This window comes from Bubalus bubalis, chromosome 1, assembly GCF_019923935.1.
Source record: "Bubalus bubalis isolate 160015118507 breed Murrah chromosome 1, NDDB_SH_1, whole genome shotgun sequence".
Classification (NCBI taxonomy): domain Eukaryota; kingdom Metazoa; phylum Chordata; class Mammalia; order Artiodactyla; family Bovidae; genus Bubalus; species Bubalus bubalis.
In genome coordinates, this window is record NC_059157.1 from 10,576,693 (window position 1) to 10,599,928 (window position 23,236).

At 38.6% G+C, this 23,236-nt stretch overlaps 1 protein-coding gene across 1 annotated transcript; it reads right to left on the reverse strand.

Annotated features, from left to right (window-relative positions):
- Window positions 1–1,997: 1,997 nt before the first annotated feature.
- IDO1 (indoleamine 2,3-dioxygenase 1) lies at window positions 1,998–15,358 on the reverse strand. Its single transcript, XM_006078617.4, has 10 exons — window positions 15,194–15,358; window positions 10,540–10,635; window positions 10,305–10,424; window positions 9,720–9,838; window positions 8,988–9,002; window positions 6,346–6,445; window positions 5,688–5,805; window positions 4,407–4,458; window positions 3,806–3,954; window positions 1,998–2,794 (listed from the first exon to the last, which is right to left on the reverse strand). Exons 1-10 carry the CDS (start codon window positions 15,290–15,292, stop codon window positions 2,442–2,444), a joined length of 1,221 nt encoding a protein of 406 aa, XP_006078679.2. The 5' UTR covers window positions 15,293–15,358; the 3' UTR covers window positions 1,998–2,441.
- Between the last annotated feature and the right edge of the window lie 7,878 nt (window positions 15,359–23,236).

Sequence of the window (23,236 nt, forward strand, 5' to 3'; positions counted from 1 at the left end):
AGAAGAATAAAAACATAAGGACTCTTGTTCAAAATTATTCAGAATTTCAAAAGAGAAACAGTTGAGCATGAAGCCAAGAGTGGACCCTTCTGCAGACAAGACCCTATCTGACAACATGGGCTGAAGGTCCATGAAGATGGCTCTAGCTCACCAGTTGGAGACCTGAAAGTTGTCTCTCCATCTTATCCAATAGAACTCTGGTCTTGCTCCTCCTACTGCTGTAATATTTCTTATGTTTCCCTTATCTCCAATTCCACTGCCATCATTTTCAATAGCCATTTACTACTGAAATATTATATATTCTAATCTTTAAACTTTGCCCCAAATCTAACCCCAGAATACTTTACCATCATTGCAGGCTTGGATGAATTTTACAAGCTCCAAACTCATCACCATGCCTTTATGATCACTCCCCATTTTATCCTACCCCTACAATTTTTTCCCCAACTACTACCAGAGTCTTTTAAATACTTATTTCTTTACAATGGGCTTCCCTTGTGGCTCAGATGGTAAAGAATCTGCCTGCAATTCAGGAAACCTGGATTTGATCCCTGAGTTGGGAAGATATCCTGGGGAAGGGAAAGGATATCCACTCCAGTATTCTGGCCTGGAGAATTCCATGGCCTATATAGTCCATGGGGTTGCAATAAGTTGGACACGGCTGAGTGACTTTCACTTTCCTTTATAGTGGGCAATGCTTCACTTAAATAGAATTCAAATATAAAAATATAATAGTCATTTCTCTGCTTAAAAGTATTCATTTTGTTTTCACAATAAACTGAAATTCTTTTGTTGCATGGCCCTGGAAGCCAGTCATAATTTAGCTTAATCAACCCATCACCATTTTTCTTCTTTTATGCTTCAGTCATATTGAGCTGTGTGGGCTTTCTAAGTAGACCTTGCTATGCTGCTATTCTTAAACACTCTTCTTTCTCTTCCTGCATTTTTCTAGTAGTTTCACTGAACTAAACATCCTCTGTGTTCCTCCTGGTCATCACTCCCTCTGTCCTAACCTCTGGCCATCCCTGATCCTTTTCCTGCCTCCATGGTTTTTACCTTTCTCCAGAATGTCTTATAGCAGGAATCTCACAGTCTGTAGCCTTTTCAGAGTGACCTCTTTTACTTAGTCATATGCATGTTGTGTTTCTCCATGTCGTTTCATCGCTTGATCACTCATTTATTTTTTTTTCTTTTTAAAAATATTTTTAATTTTATATTGGTGTATGGTTGATTTACAATCAACCATAGTTAGTTTCAGGAGTAGAGCAAAATGATTCACTTATACGTAATACCTATTCTTTTTCATATTCTTTCCCCCAATAGGTTATTACAGAATATTGAGTTGATTTTCCTGTGCTCTACAATAGTTTGAGGTTGATTTTCTATTTTATATATAGTAGTGTGTATATGATGGGAGAAGGCAATGGCAACGCACTTCAGTACTCTTGCCTGGAAAATCCCATGGACAGAGGAGCCTGGTAGGCTGCAGTTCATGGGGTTGCTAAGATTTAGACACGACTGAGCGACTTCACGGAGAAGGCAATGGCACCCCACTCCAGTACTCTTGCCTGGAAAATCCCATGGATGGAGGAGCCTGGTAGGCTGCAGTCCATGGGGTCGCTAAGAGTTGGGCACGACTGAGCGACTTCACTTTCACTTTTCACTTTCATGCATTGGAGAAGGAAATGGCAACCCACTCCAGTGTTCTTGCCTGGAGAATCCCAGGGACGGGGGAGCCTGGTGGGCTGCTGTCTATGGGGTCGCACAGAGTCGGACACGACTGAAGCGACTTAGCAGCAGCAGCAGCAGCAGTAGTGTGTATATGTTAATCCCAAACTCTTAATTTACCACCACCACCACCCCCGCCCCCCACACACCACCTTTCCACTTTGGTAACCAGAATTTGCTTTCAAAGTCTATGTCTGTTGGTATTTTGTAAATAAGTTCATTTTCAACACTTTTTACTGAACTGGGAAGAAATACACCACACTCATTTCTTTTTTATAAAATTTTTAAATTTTATTTTTAATTGGAGGATGATTGCTTTAAAAAATTGTGTAAGTTTCTGCAATAAATCATCATGATTCAGCCATAGGTATACATATGTCCCTGCCTCTCAAATCCTCCTCCCACCCCATCCCACCCCTCTAGGTTGTCACACAGCACTCATATCTTTTCAGCCTTGAATAATATTCTATTGTCAGGATGTACTTCGATTTGTTCATCCATTCAGCCATGGAAGGACATCTTCCGTTTCCAAGTTTGGGTGATTATGATAAAGCTGCAATAAACATCCCTGTACAGCCTTTTGTATGGACATAAGTTTCATTTTCCTCTCCTCAAATGATGAATGTCAATGCTATTTCTGATATAATGGACAGTGATAATTAACATGTCAAAATAAACAAAATACACCAAAAATTTACTTTCTTGGATTACAATTATTCTTCCTTCAGCAGGCAGTTCTGAGTTTTACTTCTTACAGTCTTCAGAAACTCCATGATATTGGTGCCTCCAGTTCCTCTATTTTCTTCTTCCGAGTTTCCTTCCACCTGGGGTTGCTGGCTTGCAGGAATCAAGATGTATTTAGCTACTATTTGCAAATGGTAGTTTCTCAAGAAGACCATAGCTTGCACGCACTTATTGTAAATTTCCTGCAGGGTAGCATTGCCTTCTGAAAGAACAAACTCACGGACCGAGGGCTTTGACTTTAATGAGAGGAGAAAGCTCTGGTGAGCTGGTGGCATGTATGTTCTCATCTCCTGGAGAAATTCAGCAGCAGAGTCTGAAGGGACTGAAGACAAAGATGAGTTAGTAAGGAATCTGAAGCAGTCTCCTGTCCAGGGAGGGAGGGCCAAGTGGGGCCAGAGTGGGTGGCCATGAATTTATAATCATCAAGTCAGCATCCTACTAATCTTGCTACTAGTAATGGTAATTACTGCAAAATACACTTAATTCTAAAAACCATATGAGCTAAACTCATTCATTATATTTTTGTTTTGCTTCCTTTCTGATGTTCCTAGTGTATTTGATCCTTCTAAGGACAGGTAGATGTACTATACTTGATAGACCATGATGCTGAGTCCAAGAGAATTAAAGGGATCATTTTAAAATAAGAGAATGAGCTCAGAAAAAAAAAAAAAAAAAAAAAAAAAAAAAAACTTACTGTCATGCAACCCAAAGCTTTCCCCTTAGAAATTTAGGAAAATAGAAGTTTAGGAAAGAAAGAAAAGCAGAAAGAAGTTCTTCCTGGAGCCTCTTCCTCTGCTCCCTTAATCCCCTAGAAGGAATATAATGAACGTGGCTCATCTTTAAACTTTGGTGCACGTGTTGGCCCTGGGCTCCCCGGGTGGTAGGTCGGGGAACTAGAACAGTGCCAAGCCTCTCCACTCTCCAGCTTCTGCTTGTGGTCTCATCTCATTCGCAGACTTTCTCTTTCGCAGATTCTCAGATTCTCAGAATTCGCAGATTCTCCTAAATCTGACCTTACATGTTCAGGACATGCGATATTGGCTTCACCACTCAATCAGACCTCATAAACATGTTCAAATATCAAGATCAAGATGGTGTTGAACTTGGTCTGAGTTCTGGTTTCCCTGCTTTTTAGTTGATTACCAGGGAGTCTGTTTATGAGCCTCTTTCAGTTTCTGCTTCTTCATGGTGTAATAAGATGATTGTAGTAAAGTCTCTACTGATTCTTATAAAAGTGTCTGATAAGCTCAGTTAAGATGCTGATGGGAAGGTACTTTTTAGAAACTATACCATTAGCCTAAGCGATGCTGGTCATTTGCCATTTGTCGCTCACCTCCACCAACAGTGTGCTGAATGCCCAGGAGAACATCAAAGCACTGAAAGATGCTGCTTTGGGCTGCGCTGCCTCCGGCAAACTTCTTTGGGGTGTCCCAGACGCCTTCATACAGCAGACCCTCTGGCAGCAAGCGGTTGCCTTTCCAACTAAATCAGGAAGGGAAGAATAATCAGTATTTTATCAATTGCCAATTTTTTGTATGTAAAATCTTGCAACAGAGGATGAGTGGAAGGTGAAATGAGCTAGGCTTCATGATACTTCTCCCATACTCCCACTTCTACTCATGTTCAAGCAAGAGAGTAATAATTAATATGGTTCTGAGCAAATTCAGCATAAGGATTCTATAAGTCTAATCTTATCTTTCACTACCAAAGGTTATTTCACTCTCTTTAAAATGACTAGCTTTCTTGTCCATACTCCAGTGTGTGCCTGCCTAAGTAGTAACCAAGAGAATAGCCTACTGTTTCTTGCAACATGTAGTTTAGGATATAAATTGTTTCTTAAACTGGATTGATAGTGGGGACCATCCGTGGAAATTTGTTGTCTTCTTTTTGTTAATTGTCTAAGTGAAAACAGAACCAAGCATAAGGCTACATACCCAGACAAGTATATTCGAAGAACATTGAAAAATAGGTTTGGGTCCACATATTCTAAAAAAAGAAAAACAAAACAAAAAAGATGAGATACAGCTAATTAAGTAGCATCAGATATATTGGGAAAAATCAAGGTGTTATAAACAACTGATCCTGGATTTCAGTATAGGACACAAGAAAGGTGCCATGTCAGTCTGTGCAGAAAAATTTCCTGAGGTCAAGCTTCACTCACCTGTCCTCTATCATCACCTGTGTACACTGAATGGGATCTACTATGGGAGCAACACACATTTTGTGACAAAGAGCCCGGGCCCATTTACCGCTTATCCTCAGGAGACCAATTAAACTGCCAACATTTACTTAAGGATGCTTCATATGTTTACTGGGCTTCCCTTGTGGCTCAGCGGAAAAGAATCCACCTGCCAGTGAAGGAGATGCGGGTTGGATCCCTGGGTCGAGAAGATTCCCTGGAAAAGGGAATGGCAACTCACCCTGGTGTTCTTGCCTGGAGAATCCCATGGACAGAGAAGCCTGGTGGGCTATAGTCCAAGGGATCGTAAAAGAGTCGGACACGATTTAGAGACTAAACAACAGCAACATGTTTCTCCTGGGGCATAACTGATAAATTACTTACATAAAGAAACCCCAAATCTAAACACAAAAAATAAAAATAAAACCTCCAGGAGCCCTAGGGACCACATCTCTGGGTGTCCCTCCCCAAAGCCTGCTAATGTCTTTGGTTTGAAGGCCAATCTTCTTGCCAAAGCCCAGTGATACACAGTCACATATTTGTTAGGCACATCCAGTAGGGGACATTTCCTTTTGCAAATTCTTGTTTATGTACTCTTTTTGTTATTGTTTTTAGCTGTTAATTTTATGATAACTTTCGAGCCCCATGGCTGTTTTAGATGGCTTTCTAGTTAACTTCCGTAAAAGCAGAATTCATAGAGAGTTCTTATCAAGCAGAAGCTAAGTTTTTCAGAACTTAACATATCCTGCACCTTTGGCAAGTTTTTCCATTAATTTTAGTGGAATTCTGTCTTCCCTATTTACTACTTATATCATCTTGGGTCATTTATCTTCTCTCTCAAAATTTAGATTCTCTGAACATAATAAAACCCACCATTATATGGAAAGTACATATAATAATTCCTTGAGATAAAAGAAAGCACAAACACACCCACTATATGAGAGTTGGTTTTGCTTCCATTTCTCTGCAAGTCTACATCTAGATAACCAGAAACATCTGAGCATGGTCTAGCATTTGCAAGGCACACGATACTTGCTATGAATTTGGGAAAACGCTTCCAGGGCTTCTTGCAGGCTGGAAGATATTTCAAGCAGTGCTTTCTGCAAAGTATCTGAGTCTTTACGTTGTACTGCATCAAATATACTGGGGATCACCTTTAAAAAAATGAAGACAAACACTTCAGATTTCATAAATAAATATTGGCATAGAATAAAGTTCTTCTAAATCTTAATGCCCAAATTAAATTTGGTATTTCCATTTCTTTCTTAGATTGGATACCCTTGGATTGTTTGACTAATTTCCATATGTTTAATTAAACTTGGGTTTGTCTTTATTAATTTATCACTTAGAGATAAGTTTATATAGTTTTGTGTATTTCTATCTCTAAGGCAAAAAATCATTAGCTTTTTGTCACTGTGAGACAAATTTCCAATGGCAAGTTGTGTTGAAAGTATTTCTCTCTTATTTTAGGGCTTCAAATTTGATTCTACTTATATGGCTCTTACATTTTATATTTTAGAAGAGACAAAAAAAATAAAGTATTTATTTGTACCGGGTGATCCCTTATCTCCAATTCAGTCATAAAATCCTCTATTCAGTCCGGATCAAGTTAGTTTATGCATAATAGCATTCTGCTGTTAAGTACTTGTTCTGCTTAAGTGAATCAAAATTCACATTTTTCTGAACTGACATACTTTGATTGCAGAGGCAGCTGCTATTTCCACCAACAGAGAAACCAGAAAGAAGCCTTTGCCGCAGTCCCCACCAGGAAATGAGAACAGAATGTCCATGTTCCTAAGAAAATTAATCCAGAAAGTCAAGAATTTAGTAAAAATAAAAGAAAGAAAAGCTAAAAAGAAGAAAAAAAATTTAGTAACAATATTGATCTATTTGTTGGATTCTTATTCATTTTCAAGACTTTTATTTACCCTCCATTTTCAAAATAATCTTGTGAGATAAGTATGGCAGGTTTACTATATCCATTATGTAGTTAGGAATATTAATGTTAGGAAAATTAATATTAATATTAATGTTAGCTGGAACTTGAAATTCCATTCTAGAACTTGAAACTAGAAACTTCAAGAGCATTTCTTTTTCTATTATCCCATCAATTTTTCATAGATTTATAAACTCAAGGTTTATAGAGATATCTGTGAGATATGATTTACAAAAGTAGATTTTTGAATAAAAGAAACATAATATCCATAACTTTATCTGTGAGCCTGACTCAATTTCTCAGTGATATATCCTGCCTTACAAAGGAATTGATTGGGAAATTCAAATAATTTATTACACCTTATTTTCTTTTGCACTGAAGTTTTGTGTTGATGCAAATATGGTCTCAGCATCAGTACACCTCTGAGTTTCATGGCAGTTAAATGTATGGTCTCAAACCATTTTCGCACCTAATTTCCTGGGGCTCATTGAATAAGATATTTCATCGGTTTCAGCCTCAATGGGGCTGGCGATATCATTCTCCCATTTAAAAACCTTCCATACATGTGTTCCCCCTGGGTCATCCCAGTGCACCAGCCCCAAGCATCCAGTACCGTGCATCAAACCTGGACTGGCGACTCGTTCCATATATGATATTATACGTATTTCAATGCCATATTTGGCAAAACCAATACAATATTGTAAAGTTTAAAAATAAAATTAAATAAAAAAAAACAAAAAAAATAAAATAAAAATAAAAACCTTCCATAGCTTCCCCTTTAAAGACACTGTTTTAACCCCTTATCAGAGCCCAAAGTCCTATGTAATATTTCTATAGTTTATTTCTTCATCTCCTTCCTATACTGTTACCTTCCTTATTTATGATGTATCAGTGACACTAGCCTTCCTTCAATTCTGAAAATGCACCAAGATTTTTGTCATTTCAAAGCCCTCATTCTTGCTGTTTCCTCCACTGTGAACATGCTCAGCTTTTCCTTCTTCTTCCTTTACTTTTTCTGGCCACATGACACATGGGATCTTAGTTCCCCAACCAGGGATAGGGAACATGCCATGCACTGGAAGTACAGAATCTTAACCACTGGACCACCAGGGAAGTCCCAGGTTTTCCTTCTTCTAACCTATGCCTAGTCACTCTTCCAAATCCAGCTTAAATTCTTTGCTGTAGGATTCTTTCCTTGTGCCTTTTGTTTCACTTGAACTCATTGTCCTTTAATTCCTTAATTCTTCTCTTGATCATATAGCAATTTACATAAATCTTCTTTCCTCCAAATTAACCCAGTTTCATGAGGGTAAGCTTATTCCTGTATTTACTTTAGCTTCCCTAGCTCTTAGCCTCTGTTAAGTACCTAGGCCAAAAATAGTAAGAATTGGGTCAAAAAGAATAGTTTTATTACTTCTGGCCACTGAGATCATAGGGTCATGGATACACAGATGTATGTGCATTTTGTATATATGTATGTATGTTAATTATATTTATCTACAGATCTTCTTAAACTTACAATGGTGTTATATCTCAATAAATCCATCTTCAGTTGAAGATAAGTTGAAAATTCACTCAATATACCTAACCTACCAAATATCAGATATTAGCCTATCAAATATTAGCCTTGTGGTCCTGCTGAGTTGTGTCTGACTCAAGTTGTGTCTGTCTCACTCACTGTGACCTTGGGGTCACAGTCATTGTGATCCCAAGGACTGTAGCCCACCAGGCTCCTCTGCCCATGGGGTTTTCCAGACAAGAATACTGGAGTGGATTGCCATTTCCTCCTCCAGAGGATCTTCCCGACTCAGGACTCGAGCCCACTTCTCCTGTGTCCCCTGCATTGGCAGGCAGATTGGATTCTTTACCACTGGCCCGCCTGGGTGCCCCAGAGTTTAGCATAGCCTACCGTAAATGTGCTTAGAACATTTGCATTAGCCTAGATTTGGGCAAAATCATCTAGCACAAAGTCTAGTTTATAGTGAAGTGTGGAATATCTCTTGTGATTTATTGAATACTGAAAGTGAAAAACAGAATGGTTGTCTGGGTGCATGATGGTTGTAAGTGTATCAGTGGTTTACCCTCTTGACAGTGGGGCTCCCTGGGAGCTGCACTGCCCTGCCCAGGATCGCAGGAGAGTATGTACTGTACATCTACTTAGGGAAAGACCAAAATTCAAAATTCAAACTGAGTTTCTAGTGAACGTATATCACTTTTGCACCATCCTAAGGTCAAAAAATCCTAAGTTGAACCATCCTTAAGTCAGGTATCATCTGTATTTTTGTATTTTTTGCCTAAAATCAATTGGTCTTTTAAAAGAATACACTTGGAGGGTAGTGATACATCCTTATTTACTTTGAGTAACAGTAATTCTTCGAATGAAAAAGATGGAGTACTTACTCATAAGTCATAGGCCTTAGGAGAGCAGCCGTGAAGCCGTGGATCAATTGGAAGATGGAAAGGAAACCAATGTAAAAATTAAATGGTTTTGAGTTATTTCCTTTAATACTACTGATCTAGCAAAGGTAAAAAAATACATAAAAATGTAAAAGTGTGTTTTTTCAATATTTGTCAAGTAGGTGTAACAAACATTTAATTTAGGACTTTATAAGTGAAAGAAACAATTAAATATGCAAGGAACACACGTGGATTGTCAAAACCAGTTGGAAACCTTGTTACTAATAAGAAATTTTCAAGATCAAATCATGTCATTTGGCGGTACTCCCACATCTAGGACACGCCTCTTCGGATACACACCTAGAGCCTCCGACCCTTCATTGTAGCAGATCCGTTACTCAGTGCTTAGGAAAGGCCAGGATTCTAAGCAGACTCTTTTGAAAGCCCAGACGTTGCCACCTCTACTGCCAAAGATGTTTTGATTCCACTCAATAGTTAAAATTGAAACGTCGAATCTCGAAAGAAGCCAGTCAAACTGATCAAACTGAACACTTAAGATACGTACATTTCATTGTATGTTGACAACACACCTCTCTCTCTCACATGCATGTATCTTTTACATCTTAACAACAGAGAAGAAAGCCATGCTGCCAAAGATTAAACAAATGACCATTTCCCTTTTGATTAAAATACTGTGAACACCTTTAATTCCTGTTATAATCACTGTTTACATACCCATTGGGATCCTTTTTCTTCCAGTTTGCCAAGACACAATCTGCATAAAGTAGAATAGGAGGCAGTCCCAGCTTCTCAGACAGTGTGCAGTAAGGAACAGCGATATTACTTGGCAAGACCTAATGAAAACACGACTTTTAGTATTAACCTTTGAAATGTCTCACCTTCGCTTCTGCTTTCTGGGTGTCAAAAGATTAACTGTTCTACATAAGGGCCCTGTGAAACCAAACCAATGTCATTGCCTCTTCCTCATTTCATAACTTAAGCCCAGTACTTATTAAACCCTTACATTTGAGATTTGTGATGATGTGGACGTAATCTGGGCATAGAGAGAACAAAGCCCACCTAAAGGGCCAGAGGAAATCAGGGCTGTATTCTTGACTTTCTAATGGCCTGTGAATCATTTGCAACCATTCGCTCAAGCATCCATCCATTCCCCCAAATATTTGTTAGGCAACTCCTCAGCACAAGATCCTCAAGCTTCACAAATGCCTCGACAATACCCTTAGAGTTCGTTTACATTAAATGTCAACTGGATGTCAGTCTGTTGTGTTAGCATAAAAGAATATATGAAAATCTCCAGACCTTTCGGATGTCTCCATCGCCTCGACCCCACACATACGCCATCGTGATGTATCCCAGAACCAAGTGTGCCAGGCGCTGTGCCCTGTGGCCTCGGAGGCCATCAATGTTGAGCATTGCTAACTGAGAATAAATGGAGAGATGGACTCAACTCAGAATGTGTGATGTGAGTGCCACAAAACCAAGTTAATGCTTTTAAGAAGCTGAAATAGAAAACATGTAATATTTTTTTCCAAACCTTCTCAACTTCCACACGTAGTTGGTTGTTCTTGATCAGTTCAGGCAGATTTCTAGCAATAGAGATCCAGGCATCATAAGGATGAGGTAGGTCCTCCTTAAACAGAAGAAACAGGGCTTTGATTCACCAGTGGAAGGTCTTATCCAACAGTGGTGCCTCCACTGATGGTCCATGTTGCCTCTGTACCGATGCCATGCAATGCCAACACACACTCAACCTGTCTAGGGCCACCAGGCCACGCATTGTCACCTGCACACGAAGAGTGCAGGACCTTCTCTGTGCTCCTCTTCTTCCTCTCATCTGCCTCCTTTGCAAAGATCCCTTGACACATTTCACTGAAATCTTCCTGACTATTCCATTCTATAGGTATGCCTCCGATGAGGAATCTTATGAATTATACCCTTTCACATTAACTGATTTGTTATTGTTGTGTAGTCACTTAGATGTGTCCAACTCTTTAAGACCCCATGGACTTAGTCTGCCAGGTTTCCCTGTCCACGGGATTTCCCTGGCAGGAATACTGGAGTGGGTTGCCATTTCCTTCTCCAGGGGATCTTCCCAACCCAGGGATCAAACCTAAGTCTTCTGCATTGGCAGGCAGATTCTTTATTGCTGAGCCCCCAGGGAAGCCCTAAGTAATTTATTGCTGTCTGCTATATTTTTACCTTCTCAGCTAGATGTTAAATTTTTTTTGTTTTTGTTTTTGAATAGAAGGAAAATGAGATTTATTAAATGTCAGTAATGAGGCAGTTTTGCTTCAATTTTTCATTTAATTATTTCTTGTTTAATTATTATAATGGCCCCCAAAGTTATCTCCATGTCATAAATAAGACAAGCAAGGCTCAGGAAGATTTATGGCTTGTTTTGTGCACATAGTTCATTATAATTCAAACATAAGGATTTCCAACTTCTAAAAGATGTTTTCTCTTTTTACATCTCACTATCTGAAGGCAAGGATTTTATCATATTTTTAATTCTGTATTTCTTACCACAGTACTAGATATGCAAGAGATGCTGTATATATGTTGTATATATGTGCATGTATATATGTATATATGATATATATATATGTATACATGTTGATTGTTTCCTTTGGTACAACAGGCAAATTTTTGGTCAAGTACATAAAAATGAAATCCAAATAAAAGAGTGTTATAAATAAGACTGCTCAGTGTTATGTGGCAGCCTGGACGGGAGGGGAGTTTGGGGGAGAATGGATAAATGTGTAGGTATGGCTAAATCCCTTTGCTGTCTGCCTGAAACTAAAGGAAATCAGTCCTGAATATTCATTGGAAGGACTATGCTGAAGGTGAAACTCCAATAATTTGGCCATCTGATGCTGAAGAATGACCCCGATGCTGGGAAAAATTGAATGCTGGAGAAGCGGACGACAGAGGATGAGATGGTTAGATGGTATCACGGACATGATGGACATGAGTTTGAGCAAGCTCCGGGAGCTGGTGATGGACAGGGAAGCCTGGCGTGCTGCCATCCATGGGATCACAAAGACTGAGCAACTGAGCTGACCAACTGAAACTATTATAAGAATGTTAACTGGCTATACTCCAGTACAAAATAAAAAGTTTAAAAAGAAAAGACCCAATAACCCGGAATGGAGTAACTTAAGTCCCATGTCACTAAATGGAGACATACTTAATTACAATTTCTGCCTCTCCCAGAGTGGAATCCTAAACCAGTCAATCTGGAATCCCCTGGCCAGCAGTAATGAACTGATCTGCTCATAGAACCCTGCTTTTCTCTAAAGAATGTGACCTCGATACAACCAATTCACTCTCTGCGGAGATAATGACTGCCTTGTTTCTGCTCTCTTCTGCCTATAAAAGTCTTTCATGTTTGTACAGCTCCTCAGAGTACTTTTCTTCCTGCTAGTTGGCATGATGCCCATTTCATGAATCACTGAAGGAAGCCAATGACGTTTTAAATTTTACTCAATTGGGTTTTGTTTTTAATAAGTGCCTCCCTGGGTGTTGTTTCTAATCGTGTCTTAAGGGAAAATATAGAAACAAAAATACTAGGTCACAGCCTGAAATGAGATTCAGAGTCCTGAAAACTCCCCAGGCCTTCTTCATTAAGCTCCTTCCAGATGTGCTCTTGGGGGCATCGATACTGAATTAAGGGGAGAGAGCATAAATTGAGTTTACCTGAAACCAAGGTGAGTGAGGCTTTAAGTTTCAAAACCAAGTTAATATTATAAGGAAGCTATAAAATATGAAGACAAATGTAACAAAAACTTCAAACCTGTTCAGGGGCTGCAGGGAATTGGCTAGACTTACTTAGTCAGGGAAAATTTTTAGGAATGAAAGATCCAGGCAGTATATTCACTAGATAATCACTTTTCTTGTATTTGCTCTGAATTTTTTCTCCCTAATCACAAAACTACTGTGCTCTGATGATTTTAGTAATACATACATATTTTCTTTATTCTGTGTTTCATGTGTGTCATGTGTAGCATGTCCGAAATTTTTATTGGGGCTACTTTCCCCAAATAACAGAAGTACTTTATTATGTGTCCAGATTAGTGTCTTATTGGACAGAACTTTCAACAAATGTAAAATTTAATCAATAATATTCCTTCTGGTTCAAAGGATGTCTAAATGATATATTATAAATTAATAAAGGGTAACACAGAGGGCCATTCAACTCCTGCTAGATGAGAGAATGCATTTTGCATCTACATGAAATCAGAAGACAAATTATTTTGCTTTACAATTGGAAGGTGATAGATTATGAGATGAAATGGACATTTTTGAACCTCTAATTTCCAGGAAAGATCTCCTCTAATTTTGTTTTCATCCTGTTTCAGGATACTAAATCTAATTTCATAGGCATCTCAAGTAGCAACATTGTTTTTTAAATAGCTCAGGAAGAGTTTTATTTTGCTTTAGTTTTGGGGTTTACCCCTTTAAATCTGTTTTAGAGGTCTACAAAATTACTTGTGGCTTCCTTGGTGGCTCAGATGATAAAGAATCTGCCTGCAATGTAGGAGACCCAGGTTCAATGCCTGGGTAGGGAAGATTCCCTGGAGAAGGGAATGGCAACCCACTCCAGTATTCTTGCCTGTAGAATTCCATGGACAGAGGAGCCTGGCGGGCTGCAGTCCATGGGGTAGAAAAGAGTCAGACACAACTGAACAATTTTCACTTACTCATTCACATAATTATTGTGATTATTTTCTTTTATAAGAGAACCAACTTTATAGGGAAATAGAGAATAAATTTGATATGACACTTTGTAGTTTCTGAAAAAGATTTTTTTTTTGTGTACCATTGATAAATATTTCCTCAAAACATCCAGTCTTGGCACTTATGCACTTTTGTGAAGAGAGAGTAAGTCTGAATATTATTGATTTGAAAATATAAAGTAAGCCAGTTGCTTTTAGCAATAAAATTAAAACATCTGCTTCATTTTCTTCACTTAACTTAATCATGTGAAGAGGAAAATTAGATTGCGACAAAGAATTTGCTTTAGATTTTCCTATATTAACCAAGGTATTTACTAGATGTGATTTCTAAGTATAGTTAGATTCTGACTAAAATATGTACTTGTCACACTTAAAGGTTGTCTCTAGAGTCTGGATTCTGTTTCAGTCACAAGTAAACAGATACCTCCTGGTATACAGCATCGTCACAACGTGTTACTGGCTCCTAGAAATCCTCTCCTGGAATCTCATGAATTTCATTAAAAGCAAGAGTAGGAAAACAAACAATAACCAAAAACGAAAATAATGTCTTGTGTTCTCCCCTTCTCTTGAGTTAGGCACTGTAGCATAATAGATAATGGTTTTCAGACCATGGATTCTGGAACCAGACTGATTAGACTCACTTCCTATCCCTGTTATTACTAGCTGTGTGAGTTTGGCTGATTACTTAAATTCTGCATGGCTTACTTTCTCATCAGGAAAATAAGATTAATAACATACATACCTTTCAGGATGGTTGTAAAGATGGAGTAAGTTAATATTTGTAAATTGCTAAAAATGAGATAAAAGTGTGTGATGATTAAGATATTAAAGATAAGATGCTTTTCATAGCATTCTTGGGAAGATAACTTAGGAAACTGTAGTCTTAAGACACACTTTTATTCTAATGCCTTGCCCTTTATAGCAAAACCTGTGAAAAAAGCATGCAGGTCTAGCAGGTCTAACTCTCTCTAAGCCTGAAACTCAGGCTTAGTAAATACCAAACAATATTAATACAACACAAAGTTGCTTGATTCCTCACCTCAAAAACATCAAAGCAGGAACACATGCTTTGTGCAATCTGAGGTTTATCAGCTGAGAAAGGGGGTCCCTTTGACTCATGGGTCATTTATTACTTTTTAAAAATTTTCTTCAAAATACCCCCTGAAATGTGATTGTCTTAAACTAAAATACCTCTATAGTTACCTTATCTCATCACTCTCTGTACCTGTGTAAGATGAGTAAGAAGTGCCTCTAAGGCTAAGTTTCTAGGAAGAAAATTTTAAGAAAGTTAACTGAGATCCCTTTATTTAAACTCTGCCTCCAATTTTGGTACCTCTATATCTATTTGTTCAGTAGAAATTACTGAACCACATTTATTCAGTAGAAGCTAACCTGTCCAGGTAAGTCAAGACAAGAAAATAATTTTGCCCAATTTCCAGTGTCCTCCCTTACCAGTGGATGTGGCAGAGCAAAGCCCACGTCTTCATCAATGTGGTATTCCTTAAAGATGGTCCATGGATTTTCCACAGGAGATGACATGTCAGCTGCCATTCTTGCAGTCTACTCTGTTCCTCCTCTGGCTAGAGTAGCTTCAGAGCATCTATTTATTAGAGAGGTTGCCATAGCCAACAACCACAACTCACCACACAGGCGGTAAGAAATGACTTCCACTTTTGGAATAGTTTCATTTTCCATTTTATTTATTTGTAGTTTGATAAAAAGTAAAACTACAGAAGCATGACTGTTTATTACATGAAGAAACTGAAAGTGTATATTTCATATCAAACATTTCTGGGAACATCATTTGCTTACTGCCTAAGGGGAATTGGAAAGGGCCTGAGTGAAATAACAAAAAAACATGAAAATAGGTGGCCAGAAAGAACATTTTTATTTTATGGGGACTATTGAAACTTTGATTTAAAATAATGAATTTAACCAAGCCTAATGACCTAAGCCATCTTTTAGTGATTGTAGTCAATGGCTTTCTTTTAAACTCCCAGGGTTCTTTGAAAATATTAGTGTCTTGTTTCAGCAGCCATGAAAAAAATTTTTGGTACCCAGAGTTAGTGCCTCTGAAATAGAAAAAAGAAAAAAGGAAAAATGCAAGCACATGAAGAGTTTAGAAGCATAGCATCTCTTCACCCCTCTAGTCCCATTTTTCTTACCCAGATTCTATAAGTGTTCTCACTACTGTTCTTTTTAAAAAATTTTTTAATTGGAAGATAGTTGCTTTACAGCGTGGTGCTGGTTTCTGCCATACAACAATGTGAATCAGCTATATGTATACATATAACCCCTCCCTCTTGAGCCTCCTTCCCAACCCACCCCCCATCCCATCCCTCTAGATCATCACAGAACACTGGCTTGAGCTCCCTGTGCTATACATCTACTTCCCACTAGCTATCTATTTTACCCTGGTAGTGTATATGTTAATATTTCAATGCTACTATCTCAATTTTTTTCCACCCTCTCCCTCCCCAACTGTGGAAGATTTTCTTGCATCTCTACTGTATACGATTTCTAAGGGACTAGTAAGGCAATAGTCCACATTTGGAGACTCTAGAATATGCTTAAAGTTGAAATAAATTATAAAAATCTATCTTGAAAATAGTTCTTTCAAAACACAAATTAAGGTTGCATTTGGTAAAAGCTTTCAGGGTGTCTGGAGGTCTGTGGTCACTTACGTATAAGATCGTTTGATCTTATACACAAAGCTGAAGCAAGAGAAGAAGCCATCCTGTTCATTATGATGGTCAAAAGGAGAAAAAAGAAGTGAGTGTTCAGTACATTAACAGACAATGCAATGTTGTCATCCAGATTTCAGTACTTACAACAGATTTTAACAATACATTGCATTGGAATGACTCCATTCTAGAATGGTTCTCACAGTATTCTTCCTAATCACGTGATGGCTTTTGATAAACACCATTCTTCCTAATTACATGATGGCTTTTGATAAAGATGTAGTTTTGCAAGAATAGGTTTCCTTTATTGTAAAGGTAAAGGAAATTGAAACTAAAATTACACAGCCAAGAGAACACAAATGGCTATGCTTCTTTAAAATTCATCCTCCTACACTGCTGGTAGGAATGTAAATTGGGACAGTTAATATGCAAAAGAGTATGCAGGTTACTCAGAAAACTAAAAATAGAGTTGCCATATAATCCAGCAATCCCACTTCTGGGCATATTTCCAGACAAAACTCTAATTCAAAAAGATACGTGTACCCTTATGTTCATGGCAGTGCTGTTCACAATAGCCAAGACATGGAAACAGCAACGTAACTGTTCATTGACAGATGAATGGATAAAGAAGACATGGTACAATGGAATACCACTCAGTCAAAATAAAGAGCAAAATAATGCCATTTGCAGCAACATACATGCATCTAGAGATGATCACACTAAGTGAATTTAGAAAGATAATGACAAATATGATATCACTTATATGTGTAATCTAAAATATGACACAAATGAACCTATCTATGAAACAGAAACAGACTCACAGACATAGAGAACAGACTTATGATTGCCAAAGTAGAGGGGGGAGGTAGTTGGGGGAGGGATGGAGTGGAGATTAGGGTTAGCACATGTAAGCTTTAATAGGGATAATGGTTAAGGGACAGCGTTTTACTGTAAAGCACAGGGAACTACAATCAATTTCCTTTGATAAACCACAACAGAAAAGAATATTTTTTTAAACAAGAATGCTGCTGTACAGCAGAAATTAACACAACATTGTAAGCCAACTATACTTCAGTAGAAAATAAAAATAAAAATGAACGGTTCATGAGACTAAGACTGCTGAAATCAGATCCAAGGGAAAACGATTACAAACAAAAAAATATGATGCTAGCCTATCATATTCATGGATTCACCACAAGTTGACTTTTTTCAATTCTTTGGCTCTCAGCCTTCTTCATGGCCCAACTCTTACATCCGTACATGACTACTGGAAAAACCATAGCTTTGATTATATGGACCTTTGTTGAAAAATGATGTTTCTGCTTTTGAATATGCTGTCTAGGTTTGTCATAGCTTTTCGTTGAAAGAGCAACTGTCTTTTAATTTCATGGCTGCAGTCACCATCCACAGTGATTTTGGAGCCCAAGAAAACAAAGTTTGTCATTATTTCCCCATCTGTTTGCCATGGAGTGATGGTACCAGACACCATGATCTTAGTTTTTTGAATGTTGAGTTAGGCCAGCTTTTTCACTCTCTCCTTCCACTCTCATCAGGAGGCTCTTTAGCTCTTCACTTTCTGCCATTAAAGTGGTATTATTTGCATATCTAAGATTGTTGATATTTCTCCCAGTTCAGTTCAGTCGCTCAGTTGTGTCCCACTCTTTGTGACCCCCAAAATCGCAGCACGCCAGGCCTCCCTGTCCATCACTAACTTCAGGAATTCACTCAAACTCATGTCCATTGAGTCGGTGATGCCATCCTTGCATCTCATCCTCTGTCGTCCCCTTCTCCTCCTGCCCCCAATCCCTCCCATCATCAGAGTTTTTTTTCCAATGAATCAACTCTTCGCATGAGGTGGCCAAAGTATTAGAGTTTCAGCTTTAGCATTAGTCCTTCCAATGGACACTCAGGACTGATCTCCTTTAGGATGGACTGATTGGATCTCCTTGCAGAGAATCCTTAAGGGAGTCTCAAGTGAAGTGAAGTGAAGTGAGGTCGCTCAGTTGTATCTGACTCTGCGACCCCATGGACTATAGCCTACCAGGCTCCTCCGTCCATGGAATTTTCCAGGCAAGAGTACTGGAGTGGGTTGCCATTTCCTTCTCCAGGGGATCTTACTGACCCAGGGATCGAACCTGGGTCTCTTGCATTGCAGGCAGACGCTTTACCATCTGAGCCACCAGGGAAGCTCTCAAGATTCTTCCCCAAAACCACAGTTCAAAAGTATCAGTTCATTGGCACTTAGCTTTCTTTACAGTCCAACTCTCATATTGATACATGACTACTGGAAAAACCATAGCTTTGACTAGACGGACCTTTGTTAGCATAGTAATGTCTCTATTTTTAAAAATGCTGTCTAGGTTGGTCATAACTTTCCTTCCAAGGAGTATGCATCTTTTAATTTCATGGCTGCAGTCACCATTTGAAGTGATTTTGGAGCCCCCCAAAAATAAAGTCAGTCACTGTTTCCTACTGTTTCCCCATCTATTTGCCATGAAGTGATGTAGCAAGGAGAGGTAAGAAAGCCTTCCTCAGTGATCAATGCAAAGAAACAGAGGAAAGCAATAGAATGGGAAAGACTAGAGATGTTGTCAAGAAAATTAGAGAAACCAGGGGAACATTTCATGCAAGATCAGATCAGTTGCTCAGTTGTGTCTGACTCTTTGCGACCCCATGAATCGCAGCACGCCAGGCCTCCCTGTCCATCACCAACTCCCAGAGTTAACTCAGATTCACGTCCATCGAGTCAGTGGTGCCATCCAGCCATCTCATCCTCTGTCGTCCCCTTCTCCTCCTGCCCCCAATCCCTCCCAGCATCAGAGTCTTTTCCAATGAGTCAACTCTTCGCATCAGGTGGCCAAAGTACTGGAGTTTCAGCTTTAGCATCATTCCTTCCAAAGAAATCCCAGGGCTGATCTCCTTCAGAATGGACTGGTTGGATCTCCTTGCAGTCCAAGGGACTCTCAAGAGTCTTCTCCAACACCACAGTTCAAAAGCATCAATTCTGCAGTGCTCAGCCTTCTTCACAGTCCAACTCTCACATCCATACATGACCACAGGAAAAACCATAGCCTTGACTAGACGAACCTTTGTTGGCAAAGTAATGTCTCTGCTTTTGAATATGCTATCTAGGTTGGTCATAACTTTCCATCCAAGGAGTAAGCGTCTTTTAATTTCATGGCTGCAGTCACCATCTGTAGTGATTTTGGAGCCCAGAAAAATAAAGTCTGACACTGCTTCCACTGTTTCCCCATCTATTTCCCATGAAGTGGTGGGACCGGATGCCATGATCTTCGTTTTCTGAATGTTGAGCTTTAAGCCAACTTTTTCACTCTCCACTTTCACTTTCATCAAGAGGCTTTTGAGTTCCTCTTCACTTTCTGCCATAAGGGTGGTGTCATCTGCATATCTGAGGTTATTGATATTTTCCCCAGCAATCTTGATTCCAGCTTGTGCTTCATCCAGCCCAGTGTTTCTCATGGTGTACACTGCATAGAAGTTAAATAAGCAGGGTGACAATATACAGCCTTGATGTACTCCTTTTCCTATTTGGAACCAGTCTGTTGTTCCGTGACCAGTTCTAACTGTTGCATCCTGACCAGCATATAGGTTTCTCAAGAGGCAGCTCAGGTGGTCTGGTATTCCCATCTCTTTCAGAATTTTCCACAGTTTATTGTGATCCACACAGTCAAAGGCTTTGGCATAGTCGATAAAGCAGAAGTAGATGTTTTTATGGAACTCTCTTGCTTTTTCAATGATCGAGCAGATGTTGGCAATTTGATCTTTGGTTCCTCTGCCTTTTCTAAAACCAGCTTGAACATCTAGAAGTTCTCGGTTCACGTATTGCTGAAGTCTGGCTTGGAGAATTTTGAGCATTACTTTGCTAGCATGTGAGATGAGTGCAATTGTGTGGTAGTTTGAGCATTCTTTGGCATTGCCTTTCTTTGGGACTGGAATAAAATGAAAACGGACCTTTTCCAGTCCTGTGGCCACTGCTGAGTTTTCCAAATTTACTGGCATGTTGAGTGCAGCACTTTAATAGCATCATCTTTTAGGATTTGAAATAGCTCAACTAGAATTCCATCACCTTCACTAACTTTGTTTGTAGGGAGGTTTCCTAAGGCCAACTTGACTTCACATTCCAGGATGTCTGGCTCTAGATGAGTGATCACACCATCTTGATTATCTGGGTCATGATCATCTTTTTGTACAGTTCTTCTGTGTATTATTGCCACCTCTTCTTAATATCTGCTGCTTCTGTTAGGTCCATACAATTTCTGTCCTTTATTGAGCCCATTTTTGCAAGAAATGTTCCCTTGGTATCTCTAATTTTGTTGAAGAGATCTCTAGTCTTTTCCATTATATTGTTTTCCTCTGTGCCTTTGTACTGATCACTGAGGAAGGCTTTTTTTTTTTTTATCTCTCCTTGCTATTCTTTGGAACTGTGCATTCAAATGGGTATCTTTCCTTTCCTCCTTTGCTTTTCGCTTCTCTTCTTTTCACAGCTATTTGTAAGGCCTCCTCAGACAGCCATTTTGCTTTTATGCATTTCTTTTTCTTGTGGATGGTCTGGATCCATGTCTCATATACAATGTCACAAACCTCCGTCCATAGTTCATCAAGAACTCTTTCTATCAGATCTAGTCCTTTAAATCTATCTGTCACTTCCACTGTATAATTGTAAGGGATTTGATTTAGGTCATACCTGAATGGTCTTGTGGTTTCCCATACTTTCTTCAATTTCAATCTGAATTTGGCAATAAAAAGTTCATGATCTGAGCCACAGTCAGCTCCCAGTCTTGTTTTTGTTGACTGTATAGATCTTCTCCTTCTTTGTTTGTAAAGAATATAATCATTCTCTTTTTGGTGTTGGCCATCTGGTGATGTCCATGTGTAGAGTCTTCTCTTGTGTTGTTGGAAGAGATGTTTGCTATGACCAGTGCATTCTTTGGCAAAACTCTTTGGCCTTTGCCCTGCTTCATTCTCTACTCCAAGGCCAAATCTGCCTTTTACTCCAGGTGTTTCTTGACTTCCTACATTTGCATTCCAGTCCCCTATAATGAAAAGGACATCTTTTTTGGATGTTAGTTCTGAAAGGTCTTGTAGGTCTTCAGAGAACCATCCAACTTCAGCTTCTTCAGCGTTACTGATTAGGGCACAGAGTTAGATTACTGTGATATCAAATGGTTTGCCTTGGAAATGAACAGAGACCATTCTTTCATTTTTGAGAGTGCATCCAAGTACTGCATTTTGGAATCTTTTGTTGACTATGATGGCTACTTCATTTCCTCTAAGGGATTCTTGCCCACAGTAGTAGATATAATGGTCATCTGAGTTAAATTCAAGCATTCCTGTCCATTTTAGTTTGCTGATTCCTAGAATGTTAATGTTCCCTCTTGCTATCTCCCCTTTGACCACTTCCAATTTGCCTTGATTCATGGACCTAACATCCAGGTTCCTATGCAGTATTGCTCTTTACAGCATCAGACCTTTCTTCTATCACCAGTCACAATCACAATGGGGTGTTTTTTTTGTTTGTTTGTTTTTTCTCCATCCCTTCATTCTTTCTGGAGTTATTTCTCCACTGAACTCCTGTAGCATATTGGGCACCTTCCCACCTGGGGAGTTCATCCTTCAGTGTCCTATCATTTTGCATTTTCATAAAATTACTAAGGATAATCAACGAATATAGTAAAGTTGCAGGACATAAATTTAACACACAGAAATCCCTTACATTCCTATACACTAACAATGAGAAAACAGAAAGAGAAATTAAGGAAACAATTCCATTCACCTTTGCAATGAAAAGAATAAAATACCTAGACACAAATCAACCTAAAGAAACAAAAGATACATATATATATATATATATACACATATATATATATATATAAAACAGTGATGAAAGAAATCAAAGATGACACAAATAGATGGAGAAATATACCAAGTTTGTGAATCAAAATAATCAATATAGTGAAAATGAATATACTACCCAAAGCAATCTATAGATTCAATGCAATCCTTATCAAGTTACCAATGGTATGTTTCAGAGAACTAGAACAAATAATTTCAAAATTTGTATGGAAATACAAAAAAACCTTGACTAGCCAAAGCAATCTTGAGAAAGAAGAATGGAACTGGAGGAATCAGCCTTCCTGACTTCAGACTATACTACAAAGCTACAGTCAACAAGCCAGTATGGTACTGGGACAAAGACAGGAATATAGATCAATGGAATAAAACAGAAAGCCCAGAGATAAATCCACACACCTACGGACACCTTATCTTTAACAAAGGAGGCAAGAGTATACAATGGAGAAAAGGCTATCTTTTAACAAGTGGTGCTGGGAAAACTTCTCGACCACTTGCAAAACAATGAAACTAGAACAATTTCTAGCACCATACACAAAAATAAACTCAAAATGGGTTAGAGATCTAAATGTAAGACCAGAAACTATAAAACTCCTAGAGGAAAACATAGGCAAAGTGCTCTGACATTAATCACAGCAGGATCCTCTATGACCTACCTCCCAAAGTAATGGAAATAAAAGCCAAAATAAACAAATGGGACCTAATTAAACTTAAAAGCTTTTGTATAATGAAGGAAACTATAAGCAAGGTGAAAAGACAGCCTTCAGAATGGGAGAAAATAATAGCAAACAAAGCAACTAATGAAGAATTAATCTCAAAAATATATAAGCATCTCCTGCAGCTCAATTTCAGAAAAATAAATGACCCAATCAAAAAAATGGGCCAAAGAACTAAACAGACATTTCTCCAAAGAAGACATACAGATGGCTAACAAACACAT

Excerpts from the sequence above, each read along its gene's own strand:
- IDO1 (XM_006078617.4), bottom strand. The coding sequence starts at position 15,292 with ATGGCAGCTGACATGTCATCTCCTGTGGAAAATCCATGGACCATCTTT. Across the intron at positions 10,636-15,193 it reads TTGCTCTGCCACATCCACTG|GAGGACCTACCTCATCCTTA; the intron begins GTAAGGGAGGAC and ends CTTCTGTTTAAG. Across the intron at positions 2,795-3,805 it reads TCAGCACACTGTTGGTGGAG|TCCCTTCAGACTCTGCTGCT; the intron begins GTGAGCGACAAA and ends CTTTGTCTTCAG.